Raw genomic sequence first — 21414 nt, 5'->3', positions numbered from 1 at the left:
CACAGGGTCACATCCAAATGGGTTTTGGTTATCTCCAGAGAAGACTCCATAGCCTCTCTGGGCAAACTGCTCCAGTGCTCTGTCACCCTCACAGTAAAAAAGTGTTTTCTCATACTCTGCTGGAATTTCTTTTGTTTCAGTTTGTGCCTAACATGGGTAAAAAACATGGGTGAAAATCACAGATAAAAACAAGAAAGAAGAATACAGACCTGTCTGATAATAAAGAAAAATTTTAAGTCTCCAAATGTGAAAATGTATATTAAAAATACTCCTCTCTTCTTGCAAATGGTGATCTTATATTAATACAAAGTACAAGAATTATTTTATTGGAAACATATGAAGAAGTTTCTGTCAGATTAGAATACTTGTTAAAATAGAATTCTTTTTAAGAGAAAAGAGTTATCTACAAGATGACTAATTTAGTGACACTACCATCACCATCTCCAAAAAATCTGTTGTCAGTGATCCACTTTTGGAAAGGAGAGAGACTTAGGAATAAAGAAACATACAGAGAATATTCTGCAAACTGCTAGACTTGTGCTATCTCCTATCTCCTAAAATGTAGGCTAGTTGAGTTTGACTTGCACTCTGCTTGACTGTTAGTAAACTTTATTAAACTAGAAATTTCTTCACACAGTATTGGCTAAAGTATTTGTACACTGTTATCTCTAGTGTGCATCTGAAACCATTTAATAACTCAGGTGCAGCACATACTTTGGGTTATTCATAACCTAATCCAGCCACAGATAACACGAATTTTATATTGGCAATGTATGAAAGATATATTTTGGCTGAATAACCATCTGTGAAAACTCAACGTTCAGTTTGCAGTAGACATACTACCTCAGCATTTGCCAATGTTTAATCTAAAAGTGTCTATTTTGAAGCATGTAAAATCTCAGAAATCCATGGTAAAATCTGCAGAAAATTCACCCATCTAATAAATTACAAGCTGAAAAATTATTAACTAGATTGGGAATTGTGACAACAGGGGTAAATGCACCTCACAGACAAGATTACTTTTTCTCTTCATGTGTTGTCAAGAGTCAAAAAAAAAAAAAAAAAAAAAATTTATTTTAAAAAAAGCAGCAACTATGATTGTTAGATAGATGAACAATTTGCTAGAGCTGATTTATTCACCAAACTTAATCCACTTTTTGTAAACTGTCTGCAAAGTGACAGATTATGACATATATTTCATTACAATTTTAACAAATTCAATCATTATTAATAATTTAGCTAATATTTTTGTAGGCTTCATTTCAGACCATGGAATACTCATAAATAATAAGAAATATATGAGTTGTTGACAGGTCTTGTATGTCACACAGTACTTTCTCTCTTATCTGATTTACAGGTGGGGGCCTCTTAAATCACTGGAGGCTTAAATCTTTTGCAAAAAGGGAAAGAGAAAGAGAGAACATAGAAGACAGGGAAACATACAGAATATTAAAGCTTTTTAATTTTACCTTTGAGAAGAATGTTAATTGTTTTTATAGCTACTACTAGCAAATTGCATTTGATTGGAAAAAAAAAAAAAAAGCATGTTAAATGTTGATAAACATATTTTCTAATTCATAAGAGCTTATATGGAATTTTCTCAGAATAGTCTTGAAACTATTTGTGTGTACATATAGTCCACTAAATTTTCTTAAGAAGCGCTGCCTGGAAAAAGAAATATTTTCCAAGACTAAGCAGCTGAAACTGGCAATGTAAGAGCCTACATCATATATCCTTTGTGACCCAGAAAAACTCCTCTCAAAAAAACAGAATTGACACTTTTTTATATTTTTAGATAAGAATATAAACATTGAAAAAATCCTTAAAAAGAATCATGCAAGCAACCTTTTCAAACTAACTCGAGTTTAATTTTCATTAACCCATATTCAGATTTTTAATTGTTTCTTTTTATCCCTGGACCCATGTTCTGATCATTTAATTTCAATCTATGACCCAGTTTGGCTTTATTCAGTGATCTTCAATGTCAATGCTGGCAACATATCAGTAGCAGTTGCAATAGCTCTTGTAACAGAAGATGCACTTGAACAGTCACTATGCAATATTTACCTTTAAAAATGCCAATCATTTTATAGGCTCAGTATTGAGAGCTGATGGTTGGTTAATGATGATATTCCCAGCAGAACTGAAAATGGCAAGTCAAGACACACCATATGCTTAATTTCATCAACCTGTATGCACAAGTGATTTCCCATACTGCTAATGTTACTATCATTTTAATAGGCTTTTATTGGAAAAGGAGATAGTGTCTAGATAAAGGACCTTTTCTATTAAGCTTAGCAAACCTATTGATTTGCTGCCTAATTATTTTGATCTCACTTGTTAATCTGGAGAAACTCCACAGAAGTCAAACGAGTTTTAGCACTGGGAGGCAAGATAAAAGCCCCTGTAACACTGAGCCAGAATTAGGAAGTGTCTGAACATTCCTGTACAGGAGACAAATTAGAAAAATAACTTGTGCTGATACATCACTTTTCAGATTCCGGTCACATCATCTCTTCCAGTTGTGCTAACTGAACTTTACCACCCGGTCCCAATTGCTTGTACATCACTGCTTTCTCTTAAACAGAGATTATCACCTTTTTAGCTGTGCAGCTACAACCACAAAACCAGATTGTGTTGAGCCAAATTTTATCAAGATATACCTAGTGGAAAAGCCCAAACTATTAATAACATTAATTGCTTAAACTAAAAAATGCTTGAATGTATGTCACTTTGCCAGCAGACTCAAGGGGTGGAAACATGGGGTGGTAAGCAGTAGCAATGGAAAGCACTGGTAGCAGTAATATCTTCACCCAGCTCAGTGGAAGGATGAACAATAACTCTGACACTAACTGAACAGTAACTCTGACACTTGTAATCTGTGCTCTGTACAAAAGTTTCTTTAAAAGCAGGGGATTCCACATATCTGAAAAATCCAAACCTGTGACATTTTTGCAAGCATTTTTTTTTCTTTTACATTAAATTCTCATCCAGAAATTTATTAAAAACTTTATGTTTATATAAAAAAGTAAAAATTACAATGAACGCATAATCTGAGTTTTCTGATACCTTACAATTATCATGGTTCATCCATTTTCACAGGATTAGTTGAGAGTAAATGAAAGAATAGGGGCTGTAAATATAAATAATTAAATAAAATTAATACCTGCCCTGGAACTGACCTTATGTTAATTTGCATAGTATAACTGGAGTAGAATCTTTTTTCTAACAAATTTTTTATACATAGAGCAGCAATAGGAATAAGAAAGAATAGTGTTACATTATAATAATCATCAGCTATAAAAATTCAACTAGGTTGTAAAAGGCATTTCAATCAGGCTTCAAGTATAGTACACTTAATAAAATGCAGAATGACTGCTACAGAAAATGGTATCGTCAGCCACATCCAAATCTGTGAACACACATTATATTACACCAAAGAAATTAAAATAAAAATACATACAGACATGAAAAAGATCACTTTGAACAAAGTCAGACTCATATGGATCTGATGCAGCCTGATTGTTGGACTGATTTAATAACATTCTAGGTTTGAGATCTGGTTTGACAGGTAAAGAGAACAGAAATGATATAATTTTCCTTAATTTTAATAACCCACTTGATTGTATAATGTTTTGGTTACGACACCACACTCCAACATTCTATTGACTCTCATGTGGGCATAAGCTGGCTGAAAACCGGACTCTAAAGCATCTAAATGGTACATCTCCAAGTGCAGCTGTAAATGGGGAATATTTTCAGGTAGATGTACAGTCGTGAGGCAAGTTCATAACCTGTGCTCTTTAATGTTTTCATGATCTAGTTGGAGGTAAAGAAGATTTTAGAGATGATGTAAAAACAATTGCTATTTATGACACTTGAAGAAGTAGAGTGTTAAACTGAAGAGTCCTCTGAAAAGATTTGTGGGAGTTAATAAATCACTGGAAAGCCTGCCTTCCAGTGAATCAAACAGCCTAATCTATTTAAGTTGTCAAAGACAAGCATAGGGATTTGCTTATTGTCATAAAAACTGTCAAAGACATCAGAAATTTGGTGCAAGAGAGCTATCCAGGCTGAGTCAAAACTGTGACAAAATCCAGTGCCTAAGAAGTTAAAGCTTGACAAATTTAGACACAAAATAGCGTGAATCTTTAAAAAAGGATATCTAAGCTTTGAAACAACTTTTCAAATAGATGAGCCCTTCATCACTAGAAGCTGTTAACACTGAATTAGATATTTTTTCTAAACTATTTAACTTACATTAAAGTAAATTCAGTTCTTGTTGCACTGAGGAGGAGTGGTTAAATACTTTGTTTGCTGAAAACTGCAGGCTTGGGTTGAGCCGACTCTTTTAAAATTCGTGATAAATCATGATAATAATCTCAGCTGTATTTTATTCAAAATTATTTTTTTTTATTAGTAAAAATTAATGAAATAAATGCACCATAGAATTCACTCACCTATTTTTTTGCTATCTAAAGTAAGTATTTGTAAGACAATTAACTTCCCCATAGTTTTGAGAAAGCAGAAGGTACCCCCTGGGAATAACTCATTAAATTTTTAAGATAAATATCCAAAAACAAACAAGAAGGAAAGAAGGAAAGAAGGAAAGAAGGAAAGAAGGAAAGAAGGAAAGAAGGAAAGAAGGAAAGAAGGAAAGAAGGAAAGAAGGAAAGAAGGAAGGAAGGAAGGAAGGAAGGAAGGAAGGAAGGAAGGAAGGAAGGAAGGAAGGAAGGAAGGAAGGAAGGAAACCACCTCCTGGAAGCTCCTACTTCACTTCATTTCTGCAGAATAAACTCACACCATCATGTTAGAATGAATGTGTACATTATAGGCAATTAAGGTTCTGAGATGTATTTCATCTTTAAAATTGTAATATTTATTTTGCAGCTCTATATAGACAGAGATCAGCCCCTCAAGTAATTAATTTTAGAGAAAATTAATTTTTTCTACTTTCTAATTTTTGGCAGCATATCTTTATATTTTTTCTTGTCTTGCAATAATTCATCAAAAAAACAAAACTGTTATTCACACAGCTCTAATCTACTGCTCTGTTTTACCGTAGAATACCCTGAATTGAACAGGACCTATAAGGATCACTGAGTCCAGCTTCTGGCTCCACTCAGGACCAACCAAAACTCAGACCATATGTCTGAGAGTATTGTCTGAACACTTTTTGAACTCCAGCAGCCTTGGTGTCATGACCACTTACGTGGGAAGCCTGTTCCAGTAACCGACCACCCTCCCGGTGAAGAACCTTTTCCCTTCCCACCCCTCCGCTCCCTTCATGAGGAACTTGTAGACTAAGGTCTCTCCTCAGTCTCCTCTTCACCAGGCTGAACAAACAAAAAGTTACCTCACCCACTCTTCATACATCTTGCCCTCTAGACCCTTCACCATCTTCATAACCCTCCTTTGGACACTCTCTAAATAGTTTTGTCCTTCTTATCTGGTGGTGCCCAAAACTGCACACACTACTTGACGTGACGCCACACCAGTGCAAAGCAGAGTGGGACAATCACTCCCCTTTGACCAGCTAGCAATGCCATGCTTGATGCACCCCAGGGTACAGTTGGCCCTTTGGGCTGACAGAGCACACTGTTGACTCATGTTCAACTTGCCATTGATCAAAACCATCAGATCCCTTTCCACAGGGCTGCTCCCCAGCCTCTCATTACACAGTCTGTCTATATATAGTCTATATATGTATAGGATTGCCCTATCCCAGGTGCAGAATCTGTAGACAAACTGTGTGATTGCAATGGTATGTTCTATGCGAACCTCCTACAAGTTTATTACTAACTGACTGCAATTACTGACTATGAAATACCATCCTGGAGGTATTGCTAAGAACCACACATGGCTCAAATATTTACCACTGTCTCCTAGGCTTATATAATGCTTTAGTTATGTTTTTTTCTTCTGTTTTTTTCTCCTCACTGTTTCTGACAAACTCCACCAGTCTCTCTTCAGTATAATGGTAGTTCATATTTTCCTAGTTTCCATCTGTATAAATCTTCTGCTCACTGACCAGGCCATTTTATTGTTTGCTTCTGTATCTTGGCCAGCAGCCTGTCACTATGATTAATACATTTGGATCAATGGCATTTTGTAATTGTTTAATCATTATGTCAGGTACACTTTCCATAAGAGAATGGTTTATCTGCATTTGTACAATAACAGTATTCATGATGTGATGTGTACACTGCAGACAAATATTGACTTCTTTATAGTGGCCACAGTACACTGTCCCTCATTCATGCCCTTTTTAGTGTATTCTGTCACTCAGGGATTTTTTTACAGAAGTAATTTTTAAAATTGCCAATGCTTAATCTGTGAGTATGGAAACTGAACACCAACAGTCACCTCTCACTGACAATTTTTGTATGTGCTGCAGTTACCATGGTACCAACCTGAGCAGTTGATGTCTAAATATAGGGCAGGATAAAGGATATATCTTTTCAACAACTAATAGAATGAAGTAAAAATTCACAAAGATTTTACTCTTTCACTAACATAGAGTACTTAATACTGTCCACTTTCATCAAACAGAGATTAAAACACTTAAATATCAATCATAACATATTCAGTGCAGTTTACGAACTTTGATTGAATTGATATGAAAAAAGCCACATTCTCAAAGAGGAAATTTATGTGTAACTCACAGCCATACGACAGAACATACAGCAAGTCTATCAAAGACCACATAAAAGAAGCAGAAAGAATTTCATTAGCTGCAAAACGTTGGGTGCCAGAAGCAATGTAGAGATATGTTAAGGCTGAGATGATTTCACACAGCTGGGTCTAGATTTTTACAAAATGTCTTCACTGAGCATACTTGGTTCAAGAAAGTGTTTGTAGCAGGTAACATTTATCAGAACTGAACTGACTCATGAAGTATGAATAAATAGTATTAGGAATTCATGAAACCTGAACTGCATGAAGAAGTGCAATGAGATTGCTTTGTCTAAATTTGTAGTTTTTAGGAGAACATCAGACAAGGCATCAATGTCATAGCAATTTGAAAGAATACAGCTCTTGCAGCACTTGGCCTCATGCTTATTTTTCTAAATGGATCACCAGAAGCTCAGCTGTCTTGGTGACAGTGTTACTTTCTCTGACGTGGGGTGAGCCACAAGAAGTTTACTGGTGAATGAATAATTTCATGCATAGTACTTTATCTAACAGTTCTCCAATGGTTTTACAGATGTAAAGACTTTAGAAAGACACAAAGAAACTTTTCAGATGTAAGAAGAGAATTAATTCTTTAACTATCATGTAATTGAGCTCATGTAAACAAAAGACCTGCTAAATGAGAGAAGTATACCTCCAACCCTCTGCAAGGTCTTCTGAATATTTAAACATTTCTTGCATTTCTGCATTGCTAAGCTGTTGTTTGTAGCAGCCCTGACATTCTGTGGGACTAACACCATATTTCGATGTGATTTCTAACAGAAACACTGTTCCAGTTCACTAGCTGTTACTGTGTAGTCAGGGGAAAAATTATTGCAAGGAAAAGCACATTTTAAAATGTCAGAACAACTGTTAAGATTCAGAATGCAAATTCCATGTCTGTTATATGCCAAAATCCCCTAAACCACCAAGTCCAGATTCTCTGACTGCAGGGGTGCTCAGCACAATATGTGATTGGGCTGGTACAGAAAGAGACATTCTACACTTGAGAGTCTTTTTGGAGATTACTTATAATGGGAAGAAAACATTGGGAAATTTCCAAAACCCACCATGAAGAAAATGCTGCAAAGGCAGGAGTCTTGCTTGCAGAAACAATTTAGTCTTTGTCAATTAACCAAATACGTTCATTTTCACTGAACAAGGAGTAAATTGAGATTTAGAATTATAAGTTTTCTCTATTAATTATCTACAAGTAATTTCTTTTTTGGCCCTAAAATATTCCTATGCTAATATCTACTTATAAGCATAATACTATGTCGCATTCACATACTGCTCCTATAAAATGCCAAATATGGAAACAAGAGATGGGTACATGCCAGCTCTGCCTCTTACTCTGTAAAAAAAGTAAAATTCTGTGCCATACAGGAGTATAAGCAAACACCATAAAAACATCCTTCAGATTATCTTCGTAGTTAATCTCTTTTCTACTAGGCAACATTTCTGCATGTGCATCCCTGGTCTCTTTTGATTAAAAACTTAAGTGTACACTCATAGTGCACATTTAAGGAAAAATCCAATAAAACTTACATTAAACTCACTACTCCATGACAGCAAAAGTACAGTAGCTCTAACATCCAATGACTCAAACATAGTTTACTGATAAACCTTAATATGAATTTCAAAATTAGGGAAGACAAACTTTTTCTTTTCAAACTTCTGCCTTTTCAAAATTGAGAACCCTCATCCACAAGCATTTAGTCCCTTAAAAATAAAGATTTAAACTCTGTCACTTTTCTTATGAATAATCATTTCAAGTGGGTCTAACCCAGCAAGGTAATGACCCCTTTCAACTCTCACTGAATTCATGAAACTGGGAATAGTTAGGAACTGAGCCACTCCTAACCTTACATATCATGCCTCTGCTTTGGTTATCAATCTAAGCTGATTTCCAAACTTGCATCCTTAGAGAAACTGTCATTCATTTGGCAGCTGACACCTGCAGAAGGAAATAGTTTGATATAATATGATACTTCTAATTCAAAAGACTACCACAATCACAGTATTCACTGAGAGCTCACAAAGGTAGAATGGTGCACAAGCTGTAAGGAAAATAGACAGCACTCTTTCTAGTAAAATATGTTCTGCATTTCTGGTTATGAGATATTAGTGTTTTCTTTCTAAATTTTAGCTATTCCATTTGAATTTTTCTGTAACTGATGTACATTTCATTATTATTATTATTATTATTATTATTATTATTATTATTATTATTACTACAGTTGCTGTACCTTCAAATTTGTTTTAAAATAAAGGTCTGCAGAAAATGCAAACATTTTGTTAACCCCACATTTAAAAACTGTAGTGAACTTTTTTGCTGAAAATTTCGCCCCTTTTATCCAGGGTTTTGCATCAAAGACATGCTTTCTGCTGTAAATCTGCCCACATTTCTACAGAACTTTTACTATCTAAATGCTCTCTAATTTATGCTTATACTGACAATGCTACAGTCATATGCATCTGTATCAGATATGCTGGTCTTTGGTCTACATCTGTGAGCTGAGAGACTCCCTCCTGCTCTGTGAGGAAATTACTCTCTTAGCAGACTTCTGAAATCTGTGGAGCGCAGTGGCTGCCTGTCTGCAGAAGGAGCAAGAGCCAAAATGAGTGGCAGCAAGCAGGCAGAAGCCATGGAAAGGAGCCTCAGCCCGGAGACTAGCAAGGGAAGAAAACAGGTATTAAAGTCTCTATCACTTTATTCTTTATTGTCAAGCAAATAGGCAAGAAAGCCACTAGTGTGTAACTGAAGGCCTTCGATATTTGCAACATTGAACCTAAAAGTACTTGATATAGTCACATTACTACTTTTCAGTATTGTTAGCATCAGTTGCATAAACATCAGTATTTTCCTCTTAAAATACGTATATAGATATTCACACACAGATACACTTACTATCTCAAAGCATTACAAACTGGACTTTGTAGACTCTATGGACTCAATGGACTCCCATTGTGAATTGGACTGGGCTATAAAAGTGCAAAATATCATACATAAATGATAAGTATACCTTTCCTTTAGTGAAATTATCATCTCCTTTTCTGACTAATTTTCGTCTGCCAGTATCTCCCAAAATGCCTTGCAGTGTGACATACACATCTGCGTCTGTTCCTGAGCCAGAAGATGCTCCCGTGGTGATGTAGAGAACATAGCTTTTCACTATTGGGAAAAAGAGATTAAAAGTTTAACAAAGCTTAATCAGATTTTAAAAATATGTTATTGAATAAACTATCTATTTAATAAACTATCTACTTATTAAATAAACTATTTATTTAAATATATAAATATATAAATATATATTTATATATATATATAAATAACTATGCTATTTTAATAAACTAAAAAAATACTATCATGTTCTTAGTTTTTGATCCTGCCCAAAGAGATCAAATGGTCAAATAATATTGCAATGCCTAGAAAAACACAGAAGCATTGTAATAAAAAATTATGAACCACTATAATAACAAATAATGAGCCAAATAGTTTGTGAGTGGGCCTGAAATAATGGAAGAAGAGAAAATGAAAAGTAAAACAGAGATTGCAAATTATTATAAAAAAATGTAAATAATACTCTACTGCATACTTGCATACACTGAAATAAATAACACTCAGGAATGTACCTAGGCTAAGGACAACATTAAATTACTCAAAAAACATCACTTCTCCAAGCCCCTCTAAGTTCAAATGAAACTGAACTCCATCAGATGGATGACAGCTTCCGCATTTGCTCTAGATAATGGTCCAGACCATGGCTGACTGCTCTACCAACTGAGGCCAGTTATTGGCCTCAGCAGACAATTTCAAGAAATGCATATTCTCTGATGTATCTCACAGATGTTCAGCTGTGCATTTATTGTCTGACCATGTTAACTTCCTGGTTGTAGTCCCAGAGAAATGTATAGGACACCGGTGATCTGGCCCCCAAAATAAGAAAGAACATCACCAAAACATTTGATTGAAAAAGATAAAAAAATACAGAGATGAAGTAAGAAAACACTATCTGTCCTCATGTTTGAAACTTTATAAAGAGGAGCAGCATTTGTGAAGGTTTAAACATTTGTGCTCTTTCAGAAAAAAAAAAAAAAGAAAAAAGAAAAAAAAAGTGAAAGTATTTAAAAGGCAAAGTGCCTTTCCAGCGAATACCCCAGCAGTACACTTTTTCAAATTTATATTCAAGCTGCTTCTGCCCAAGTGTTTTTCTTGGGATTAGTTTCCAAAACACAGCAGTTTAAAGTAAGGAATACACAGATTACTTGTTCTAATGTACTTGTTCTAATGATCTATTCCCTTAACTTTTGGGAAAACCTTGGTTGTAACTGTGATAGTAGACTATCCATTTAGGACAAGAGCTTATGCATTCTTCACTAACTGTGGTTATCAAATCTGTGAACAAACACAGAACAAATGAAAACTATCTGGTCTTGAGGTGATCAAGAAAAAACTCACAAGAAGGAATTTCATGATAGATATAATTACAAGAAGAATGCCTCAAGGTATAAACAATATAAACTCAATACAAACAAATGTTTGTGGAGTGATGGACTTCCTTCTTATCTGACATTACATTATGAGAGTTATTTCTTCTGGATCTCCTGTACTTCCTTGGAGAGAGAACCAGATAATATTACCAAGAAAAAGCAGAACTCTGAATACCGTTCAAAACATTTTATATATTTTTAGTGCTGCATGCTTGCTCTTTTATGTGTCCCAAACTGATCTCAATCAGGCTTGGAATGCAAAATGCACAACTAACTACAGGAACTGAGAAACTTTTATAAAAAATGAATACTTTTCTGACAAATCCTCTGGAATGCTCTGAAAATCTGAGCCATCATAATTGGCCACATCTTTTCCAGTGTTTCTGATTTATGACAAACCTGCTGGAAAAGGAGAAGCATCTGTGAGAACTGGACGCTCAGCCACTCTTACTCCTTCGTCATCTGCAAAGTTGCAACAAAATGGAAATTCCAGAACATTTTTACTTTCTCTGTGTTGAAGCTTTACCTTACCAAAGAACAAAAAGAAATACTTTTAGCATGTGTCATTTGCTCTAGACCAAACAAGACATACTGCTGAAAGACACTGACAGAGTACACATAGTGCAATACCAAAAGAGAAGAGGAAATAAATTTGTCTAAAATGTTTTGTTTTTTTTTTAACAGATTTTTAAAAGACAAGAAATAGAGATTTTCCCAATTAAAAATAATTAAAATGTCAGCAGTATTACTGTAGAGACTGTTGCACCACAGGGAAAAAAATGATTTGGAATGGTTCAAAAAGGTTCCTTTATTTAATCTATTCATTCAGCATATGGGAGAAAAAGAAGTGTTGATATGCCTATTTCAACTTGTGAGAAATGTCAATAAACCATAACATTTTTGGGGCAGAATGTCTTCTCATTCTGAGTATTTGGAAGAAGAAAAATTAGCATTTCTGGGAGAAAAAAATATAATTGAAATTGAGCATGTTTACAACACCTATATATCTGCACATATGTATCATATGAATATACAGATTATATTACTACTTTGAATGTCTATTAAACATTGTATATAAAGTAGTCAAAGGGTGATACTGACTAAACTATGAAGCTTAGTCTTATTGTAAGGAAAGAGATTTTGATAATGACGCTTCTTGTACCCTAACAGGTATAATAGGAGACAAAAGTTCCATTTTCTAAACTGTTTTAAGACAGACAAGAGAAAACAGTTGAAAATATATTTCAATTATATATATATATATATATATATATCAACTATATTTTCTGAGCACAGAAAATTTACTCATTCATTTCTTCATGACTTAACTCACTATCACTTAAAAATGACCAAACCTTTAACTCAGAAAGTTCAATGATCTTTGTTTAGCAATTGCTGGTGGGAGATTGTAGCAGTTTTTTTCATCTTCCAAAGACTCCTATTATTTTTCATTACGGCAGACACATTGAAAATATTTTTTTAAATGAAAGGCTAAATATAGGGTTAATACTATTTCCCTTTCATACTAACATCTACATTCCTGAACAGTTTCTTGACAATTACATTTTATTGACTGTGCTTTATTTCTTCAAGAACTGAACATCAAGAATAAAGATGTTAGCTTCTGCATTCTTCAGAAATAAAGTTTTTTGTTGTTGTTGTTGTTTTATGTTTGTGGTTTTTTTGTTTGTTTGTTTGTTTGTTGTTTTTTGTTTGTTTTTTTTTTTTTTTGTCCCAGATACTTTACAATTATTTCATTTTCCTCAAAAATTTCAAGGCAATTATTTTGCAGTTACAGTTCTAATTTGAATTCTGAAACTATATATGGAATTCAACCATCTGAAGCACCTGCTTGTGATAGAAGGTGGAAATCTCAGCCTCTGTGAAGAAAGTCTTGTAACACCAAAATAAAATGGCATAGAACTGACCATCCTGCAGTGTAAATTTAATAAGCAGTGTAAACAGACGAGAACCTGGCTTTGATAATAGTTATTATCCACAACTCTTATATCAACCTAGTTATTTCATACAAGAATTCAACCAGTCCTGCTATAGAATCCATGGAATAACAGAGCAAACATCTTCCTAAAACCCTGGTAGTTATATTTTCTTTCTCTTTCTAGTTCTACCTGATACAAATGCGTACCTTTTCTTTTTCTATATAAATGATGCTGATTATTTTCTAACTCAGCTTTGAGTTGTTGTTATGAGCTAATGAAGTAATAGATACTACTGCAACAGCCAAGTTTCTGTTCTCATTTTTTTTTTCTGTGATACACTGTCTCCAAGAAGCAGTCTTAATTTTATCAATAGATTTGTTAGGTGATGAAGATGAAATTAGCAACCTGCCTAACAGTTAAGTGTCAACGTGTTCAGTTGTCTATTTAGTACCATGTAACAGAAAACAAAATTATTTTTTTCTCCAATTTGTAATGAGAATGAAATGGAAGTATTTGTGGGCAAAAGTGTGGCTGCAGTTTGAAAGAAGATTATTCTTTCCGTTAAACCCCTTTTTATTTTCCCAGCATAAGAGGATAAAGATACATTTTGTAAAGTGCCACAGCAATTCCAGTGTGATGTCAGATTTTAACTTCAGCGTCTTGGACATCAGAAGAAAGATTGTCATTTTTGCTATTCACTTCTTTTTTTCACATGCCAACTTAAATGGCAGATATTTTCATCAAAAGGCATTTCTGGTGTCTTGCTTAATTGTTTGCCTCACATCACTGGGTCCACAACATGTAACAGTCAACTTGGGGTTATGTAAATTCTGCATTGCATGTCAGTGGCTCCAGTTCCAAAAAGAGACAACGGGGCGTGCTATATGTAATGGCACATCTGTGCATACACCCTCCAGAAATCCACTAAAATTTACAAGATTTTTGCAATCCAAAGCTATTTTAACAAATTTGAGCATTCTCTGAATTTATCAGTCTATCAGTGTTGAATTACCAGATGCACTTATTTCTGTAATTCAAAAAATATGTAATTTCAAAAGGATACCAGAAGTACTGACCATGGAATGCAGAAATAAGACAACCTTACAATAAATATATGTAGTACGTATGTATATACACTAAGTATATATAGTATACTTTAGTTTCTGTTTGTTTGTTTGTTTGTTTGTTTTTGTTTTTTACCTCACGGCAATGCCAAGTGTCTCCTTCTCCAGCTTCTACAATTTCTAGGCGAACTTTGAATATAGTATTGAATTTCTTATTTAGTTCAATTGAAGTCTCATAAACATGTTTCTTTTTAAGTGATCCTTTTGCAAATATGACTGAAGTACAGGCACCTTTTTCACCACACACAGTTAGAGACATTTTAGGATTCAAGGAACTAGAAGAAATATCACTAGTTGTGACAAAGACATCCCACGTCCCTGTTAAAGCAAAATAGTAGAAAATTAATTAATTGGCTGAATATCCAAAATAATACAGCTATTTGTAATGGGCTGAGTTAGTGAGTGATTAGCAAACCATTCCCACCTTTGCACTGAACTAAAACCTTAGAATATTATAGATTCACTTGTTACTGGTTTAGTACACACAGAGAAATAGATTTAGATGCCAGCTTTTCTGTAATGACAGATGACCCTTTAAAGAGGGACCAGGCTAGCAGGACTGTGCAGATAAGACTGCCAGTTCCATACCAGAGATTTACAAAGAGCCTTGCCAATTTATTGACCTTTTTCCCCTCTTAATTGTTTTCTCTGAATATTTCAATCTCTTTCTCACCAATCACCACCTAAAATCAGCATAGTTTCCTCTAGATAGTACTGGTTATCAGGTTTGCCTTTGATCCTGGAGGTTATTGTTTGCATTTCAACTTTTTGAGGAGCTACTTAAATTAGGTTGTTCATATTTGCTACATATACTCTGTAACAAGAAGAGATAAACTGGTTCAGACCTTGAAATATGTAAATCTTGTTCTCATATATAAACATAAATATATAACATAATATAAATAAAATATAAATAAATATAAAATTAAATTTTAAAATCCTGTTTTTCATTAAAAATAATCATGACTTTTACAGAAAGGCTTTGATCACCTGGACTTGTGTAAAATAGATCACAACCAGCTGAGCTTTGTTTATGCAAAGTGATCCAAAGTATGAATTTAATATTTTCTAATAGCTATTTTGCAATCTGGAAGTATTTTACTTTGAGTAATGGAAATGGTAATTTTCATAGTCCTGTAAAGTCCTGTTTTCTAACCACAATAGGCAAATCTTTATATCTTGGTATAAATTAATTTAAATAAAGCTTTGTTAATTTACAGGAGGTAAGGATCTATGCCATGAATTCAGAAATGCTATGAAAGTAAAGTAAAAAAAAAAAAAAAAAAAGCTCTCATAATCCTTGAAATCATCTAAAATAACTTCAAAATTTATTACTTTACAGCTAATCAAAAACAGCTCCAACATTCAGGTCTGTGAACATTAAATACGAATACAATCAATGATATACATGAAAAAAAAAAAAAAAAGAACTAAAATGAAAATTTATAATACCAATTCTGACATAATCCAGATTTTTTTAGCCCTGGAATATTGAAATATTAAGCCTATTAAGCTATTATTATATAGCTGCCTAGGAACAATGAATGGAAGGTCTGCCTCTATTGGATCCTACAGCACCCTAATCTGCTGTTACATATTAACTATATTGTATAATCTCATTCACTTTCTTTAGTTTAGTCTAAAAGAGAACTATGCTAAAAATCATTCTATTTTTCCCAGAAATCTTTTAATTTTGACAGAATGGCATTAAGTGTGATGAAACCCATTTAATTTTGTGACAACTTTGTTCATTAGCTTAAATAACATTTTTCCTTCTTGATATGCAAGCACCAATTACTTTGATAGACCTCAACTGTGTTCACCTTCAATCTTTAACTTGCTAGCCTGAATAGATCAAGTATTTTGTTTTTGTTTTATATCCTTTCACAACAATGTCTTGCCATATCCTCTGTCATTGCATCTTCTTTACATCCATTTAATTTTGAACAAGTTTCTCTGGACACAGATGGTCAGAACTGTACACAGCATTCCAGGTGAAATATTGTTTCTTTGCACAGTGTCATTAGTTCTTCTCTATTTTTCCTGATAATGCCTCCATACATTGTAGAGTTACAAGTACTTAATTCACAGCCAAATCACATTGCTTTCTCAAAATTATTCTGTGATCATATAACAAATCCAGGTATTTCTCCTACTCGCATACTGCTGAAGAACTCTTGTAGTAGAAATCATTAAAAGACATACAGATCCAATACAGTATTTTAGACTCTTATCTACTACCTAGTTCCAAATTTCCCAATAAATTCTATGCAAATTAGGAACCTGCACCAAAATTAAGAGCTTAAATATATAGTTGGATTCAGGTTTAATTGTCTTTTAGCTTTGCTCTGTTCATTTATATTGCTTTCCTCCAGTTATCTTCCAGCCTTTTCATCCTCTTGTCAATAACCCTGGCTTTGTAGCTCCAACAGATTTCATTAACACTTTTACTCTCCCTTCTTTAGCTCTTTTTTATTTTTCTTTTACTACTACTCTCCACTTTCTAATTTCCAATTACATAATAATTTCCCATAAAGCAAATAAAATTCGGTACTGAAATTTAGACAGAGTAAATGCCATTGCATTTCTCTTTCTGGAAAATATTACTAAAAAGTATCAACTTTGTTTTACAATTTATCATTTGTGAACTCATTTCTTTCATTTCTTGTTTACCTGTGGTATCTTAACTACTTTTTCTATATTTTAGATGGAAGTATTACTTTTGCTATTTAAAAGTTGTACCTCTCACCTTCATAAACTTTTTTGACAACCTTGCTACTGGATCTGCCACCTCACTTCTCTGTTCCTTCAATATTCTGGGATAAAGACTGCTTTGGTTGCCACTGACTACATGAAACTTGAACTATATTTGCATTTCAGATTTGGTGATTTCCGATAACTTCATTCCCACTAGTAACTTTGATTTTGCTTTCCTTGCCCACATTGTGGGTCCTTAATGAAAACAGGGAGAAGTATTCAATTTGTTTAGAGACTCTACCTACATCACCTTTAGTGTCCACCTTACTGCTCCTGCATAGTCACTTATCTTTCCATTTTCTTTTTGTAAGTAAATGGTTGAAGAACCTTTACTATTTATTTTAATTTCTCTATAAAATCTGACTCAGTCTGACATTTAATAAGTCCTGTTGCATCCATATACTTTCTGACCTCTGAGGTATAGTGATCTTTGCTGATCAGTCTTATTTCTAAATTCCTTATAGGCTTTCTGCTTACCTGTAATATTCTTCTGAAAGGTATTATATACACAGATGAGAACTGATGTAGAATAGATTCACAACTGAGTTTTAACAATCATAGACTAGAACATACTAGTGGGTCTACACTCAAATTTTTGATGACTATATGTTTGTGATGGTGGATTTTTTTATAATGCTACATTTCAACACTAGATAAGAATGCAAGATTTCTCACACCTTTTATATAGTCAGTGAAGAGAGACACAATAGACCATGACCAGCCTTAGGCTTCTGCTCCAAATAACTTTCAGGAGAAGCCTGCTGTGCTCTGTAGTAGGGTACCTAAGGAATCTACCTTTTTAGAGACCTGGAATACTTGCAGCGTTGCAGTATAGCTATTTCTTATTTTGAAATTATCACTACTCAAGCTGTTCATCTTATTTTTGTATTCCCATGCTACTCTGTCCTTCTGTTGTCTCAGTAACATTATTTTTGTATTTCCAGAGGTAATATAAAATATCTGATACTGGACAAAGTACAGGTAGCTAAATATATGTGTACTTACTACTGCTGTGTCTGCAACTATGCATAATATAAAACTTTAAGCATAAAATGGAATATCCATGAATATAGAAATCAATAAAGATCAATGTACAAAACTGTTGATTCAGTATGCAAATTAACATCTTCAGATTAGTTACACTTTACATAGTTTGGTCTACCAGTTCTGAGACAAATTTCATAAATGGACCCAAAGCACCATTTTATACCTCTTTAAAAAAGACGTGAAACAGCTAAGAAATCCAGTCCTATGACAAAGTACAAAAAGACTTATCATGTTTTCAATGTCTAAGTTGTTTCTGAATTTTGGTCCTTTAACCAAACAGTTTGAATGGGATATTAGGTTCAGATCAACTGTTTGCAGGAACTCATGCCACTGATGTAAGTAAAAAAGAAAACTGCAAATAAAAGCAAATGCTTTTTTTTTTTTTTTTTTTTTTTTTTTTTAAAATATGTGAACATACGGGAAAGTCTCATTTGCTAAAAGAGTTTTTGTATCTCTTCTTGTAATTTCATCACTGTTGCAGGAGCCTTCTGCTCTGCATTGACTGCCATATGGAACAACCTACCTCTTTCTGCTTCAGCTTTTTTCAAGTCTCAACTAAAAACATACTTTCTCCATTGCCCCCATCACTTAATCTCTTCTTTTTGCTCCAGTCTTTCTTCTCTCAACACTATAATTCTATACGCCATGTCTGGAAATTGTTTGGAGAGACATTTTGAGAGGTACAACTAAAATTTAAGTTATATTATTTCTGTATTTTGGTTTTAGTTTTAAAAATAACCTAAAAAATAATATGAATTACAATTAAAACAAAAACCTGAAGGAATTTTGATGATTTAGGGCCTTACCATGAATCTTTCCTGTCAGCATTCCATTCCTGACTTTTCCAAGAAGTCTCAACATTCTTTCCATCTGTGCATCGCCAACTCCACTGTCTAACCATTGCTGGCAAAGAAATGCATATTGGCCATCAGTCTTGCCTGATTCATGGATGACAATCCGATCCAGGTACCATCCAGCTCCATAACCCACGTTATTGTGCTCAACAAGCACTTGGCTTAACTGCCCCAGGTCTACTGCTCTCATCTCAGAAATACTGACCTGATAAGGTAAAGGCAAAATAAATAGCATGAAAGTGAAAAAAACATATACTTTTAAGACTATGTTTGGAAAGATGGACTCCTTTCAATACTGAATTATCTTTTCCTTTCCAACAGAAAAGAATGATATTCTGCTATTTTGACATTTGTATGTAGAGACCTTATTCAGAAAATATGTGGACCCTTGAATGTATGCATTTTTCCTTATTCATGATCACTGTATTTCAGTCTCTGTTATGAAAAATATCCCACTAGTTTCACTGGAAAGAAACCTCAGATCATTAATTTACTTGCAGAAGTCTCATGAAAATTCAGCCGCTCCCTCATAACTGAATCAAAGGGAGTGTCTGAAATATCAGGATAGGCCTTGTAAATTGAACTTGGTTTTAAAAAGGCATTTGATTTTTAAACATGTCAAAGTATTTTATATTCTAAGTTATCCCATTTTTCAAATGGGAAATGCAGCATTATTCAACTCTAAACAGAAATACTGACACTGTTGATGACTATGCAAACAAAGGATGATACTGACATTAGAAACTATAAGTAAGGCTGTGCACGCATACAAGCAAGAATTGATGTGTTCTTTGGATGTAAATAGACATCTGTTTAAATATTGCTACAGCTACCAGCAAACAAAAGCTAAATGGCAACTGCACTAGTGCATGTTGGGATGAATAAATTATGTGAGTGAGAGAATGAATGTGTTCCATGCAAGAGAGAATGTGAGTGGGTGGGTAGATACATGCGCATGTGTGTGGGTGACATTAAAAAAACGCAGATGGATAGTAGAAACAGACGTTGTAATTTTTATTTGTTGCCAGCCAATTTGCCATCAGACAGGAAAAAGCATGATGACCAGAAAGCAACAAAAGAAGAGATGATTTTTAAAAATTATTATGTCATCTGGCCCATTCTCCTAGCAGTGTGTGACTATTCTCTGTAACATGCTCAGAGAAAGAAAATATCTGAGTTATTATTCCTATCACAGCCTTAGGACTTCCAGAATTCTTACCTTGTTATATCCATGACCTCCCCAACAGTTACCATGGGAAGTTACAGACCTTCATGTAATGCATATGCAGCCCAAACTTAGACATAGCAGTGAGGAATTTCTTGTAAATAACTTTTTGGGAGCACTCATTGCTTTTTAATTTTATTCTTTGTAATTCCAAGCTAAATATAATTTTCTTGTCAGTCTACATGACCCTTGACTTAGAGGAAATGGACTGTATCGCTAATATTCATGTTCCTTCACAGCTAACTCTCTCTAAAAAAGGGACCTATCATTAGTCTCATTCTTTGCAATAATAATTAACAGTCATTAGACAACAGTGGTCATAATCACCCATTGTTATCAATGAATTCTCATAATAATACATTAAATTGCCCACTCCTTCAGCCTTAGCAAGAATGTACTTTTGGTTGATGCCATTACTTTTTTTTTTTTTTTCCCTGCTCAGTATAAAGGCATTAGGAACTGTATTAAACACACTACTGGAAGTGTAATTAATAAAAGCCAAAAGGATCTTATTTAAATTGGCTTGCTTTAGATAAAGTGTTAGCTAGGCAAAATTACAATCCACATTTATTTAACCCATTCAATTGGTAAAAAAGTTATACGTGATTTCTTGAATGAATAGAAACAAGCCATCTTTTCTGCCCTAATCTATTTTCTTTTATGTTGCTATATTTTTTGTCCTCTTAGCTTTTCCTTATATTATAGTCCTTTAACAGTCAAGAGAGACCAGGAGAGTTCTTTTTTTTCATAACTCAGGTTTTCTTAACTTTGTCTTCTTTTCCTGTCCACTTCATATTTTCCAGTGATACTGTCCCTCAAGACAGCTTGCCCTTTACATCTTTCTTTCACCTTCTATTCATGATACTGTCATTAAAACCTTGTTCCAACTTTTTCATTAATGTAATTCTTATAAAAAGAATATAAGACTGGTAATAGTATATCAGACCACAGATCCATCTAGTCTTGTCACCAATAGCTGCCAATAATAGATTCCTTGGAAAGAGTTTAGAAAGAGGGTAAATTTATAGAGATAATTCTTAAATATCAGCATTCTCAAGCTTTAGCAATTTGTGGTTCAGGGATTTCCCAAGCCAGAGTGCCTTTTCACTTACTGGTTGTCTTCCATGACAATGTGCAATTGCTCTTTGCACCAACATGCATTTTACCATCTGCAATGTCTTGTGGCAGAACGTAAAATAGATTAATTATGCACTGTGTAAAAAGCCACCTCCTTTTGCTTTGAATCTGCCACTTGCAGGTTTCATTTAATGCTATTGAGTTATCATATTTCATAAGAAAGT

The 21414-nt window shown here is 34.0% G+C and overlaps 1 protein-coding gene across 1 annotated transcript in view; it reads right to left on the bottom strand.

The window, feature by feature from the left end:
- RP1 (RP1 axonemal microtubule associated) overlaps positions 1-21414 on the bottom strand; it is a 189763-nt gene that overhangs the window by 21440 nt on the left and 146909 nt on the right. The window contains exons 44-47 of the mRNA XM_032182911.1: positions 18841-19093; positions 14307-14548; positions 11566-11692; positions 9699-9847 (exon numbers count right to left, since the gene is read on the bottom strand). Coding sequence (XP_032038802.1) covers positions 9699-9847; positions 11566-11692; positions 14307-14548; positions 18841-19093 — 771 coding nt within the window. The remainder of the gene's footprint in view (positions 1-9698; positions 9848-11565; positions 11693-14306; positions 14549-18840; positions 19094-21414) is intronic.

The sequence above is a fragment of the Aythya fuligula genome, chromosome 2 (assembly GCF_009819795.1).
Source record: "Aythya fuligula isolate bAytFul2 chromosome 2, bAytFul2.pri, whole genome shotgun sequence".
NCBI classification, from domain to species: Eukaryota; Metazoa; Chordata; class Aves; order Anseriformes; family Anatidae; genus Aythya; species Aythya fuligula.
Note: the sequence above shows the minus strand (reverse complement) of the source record. Positions and strands in the feature narration are given on the sequence as shown.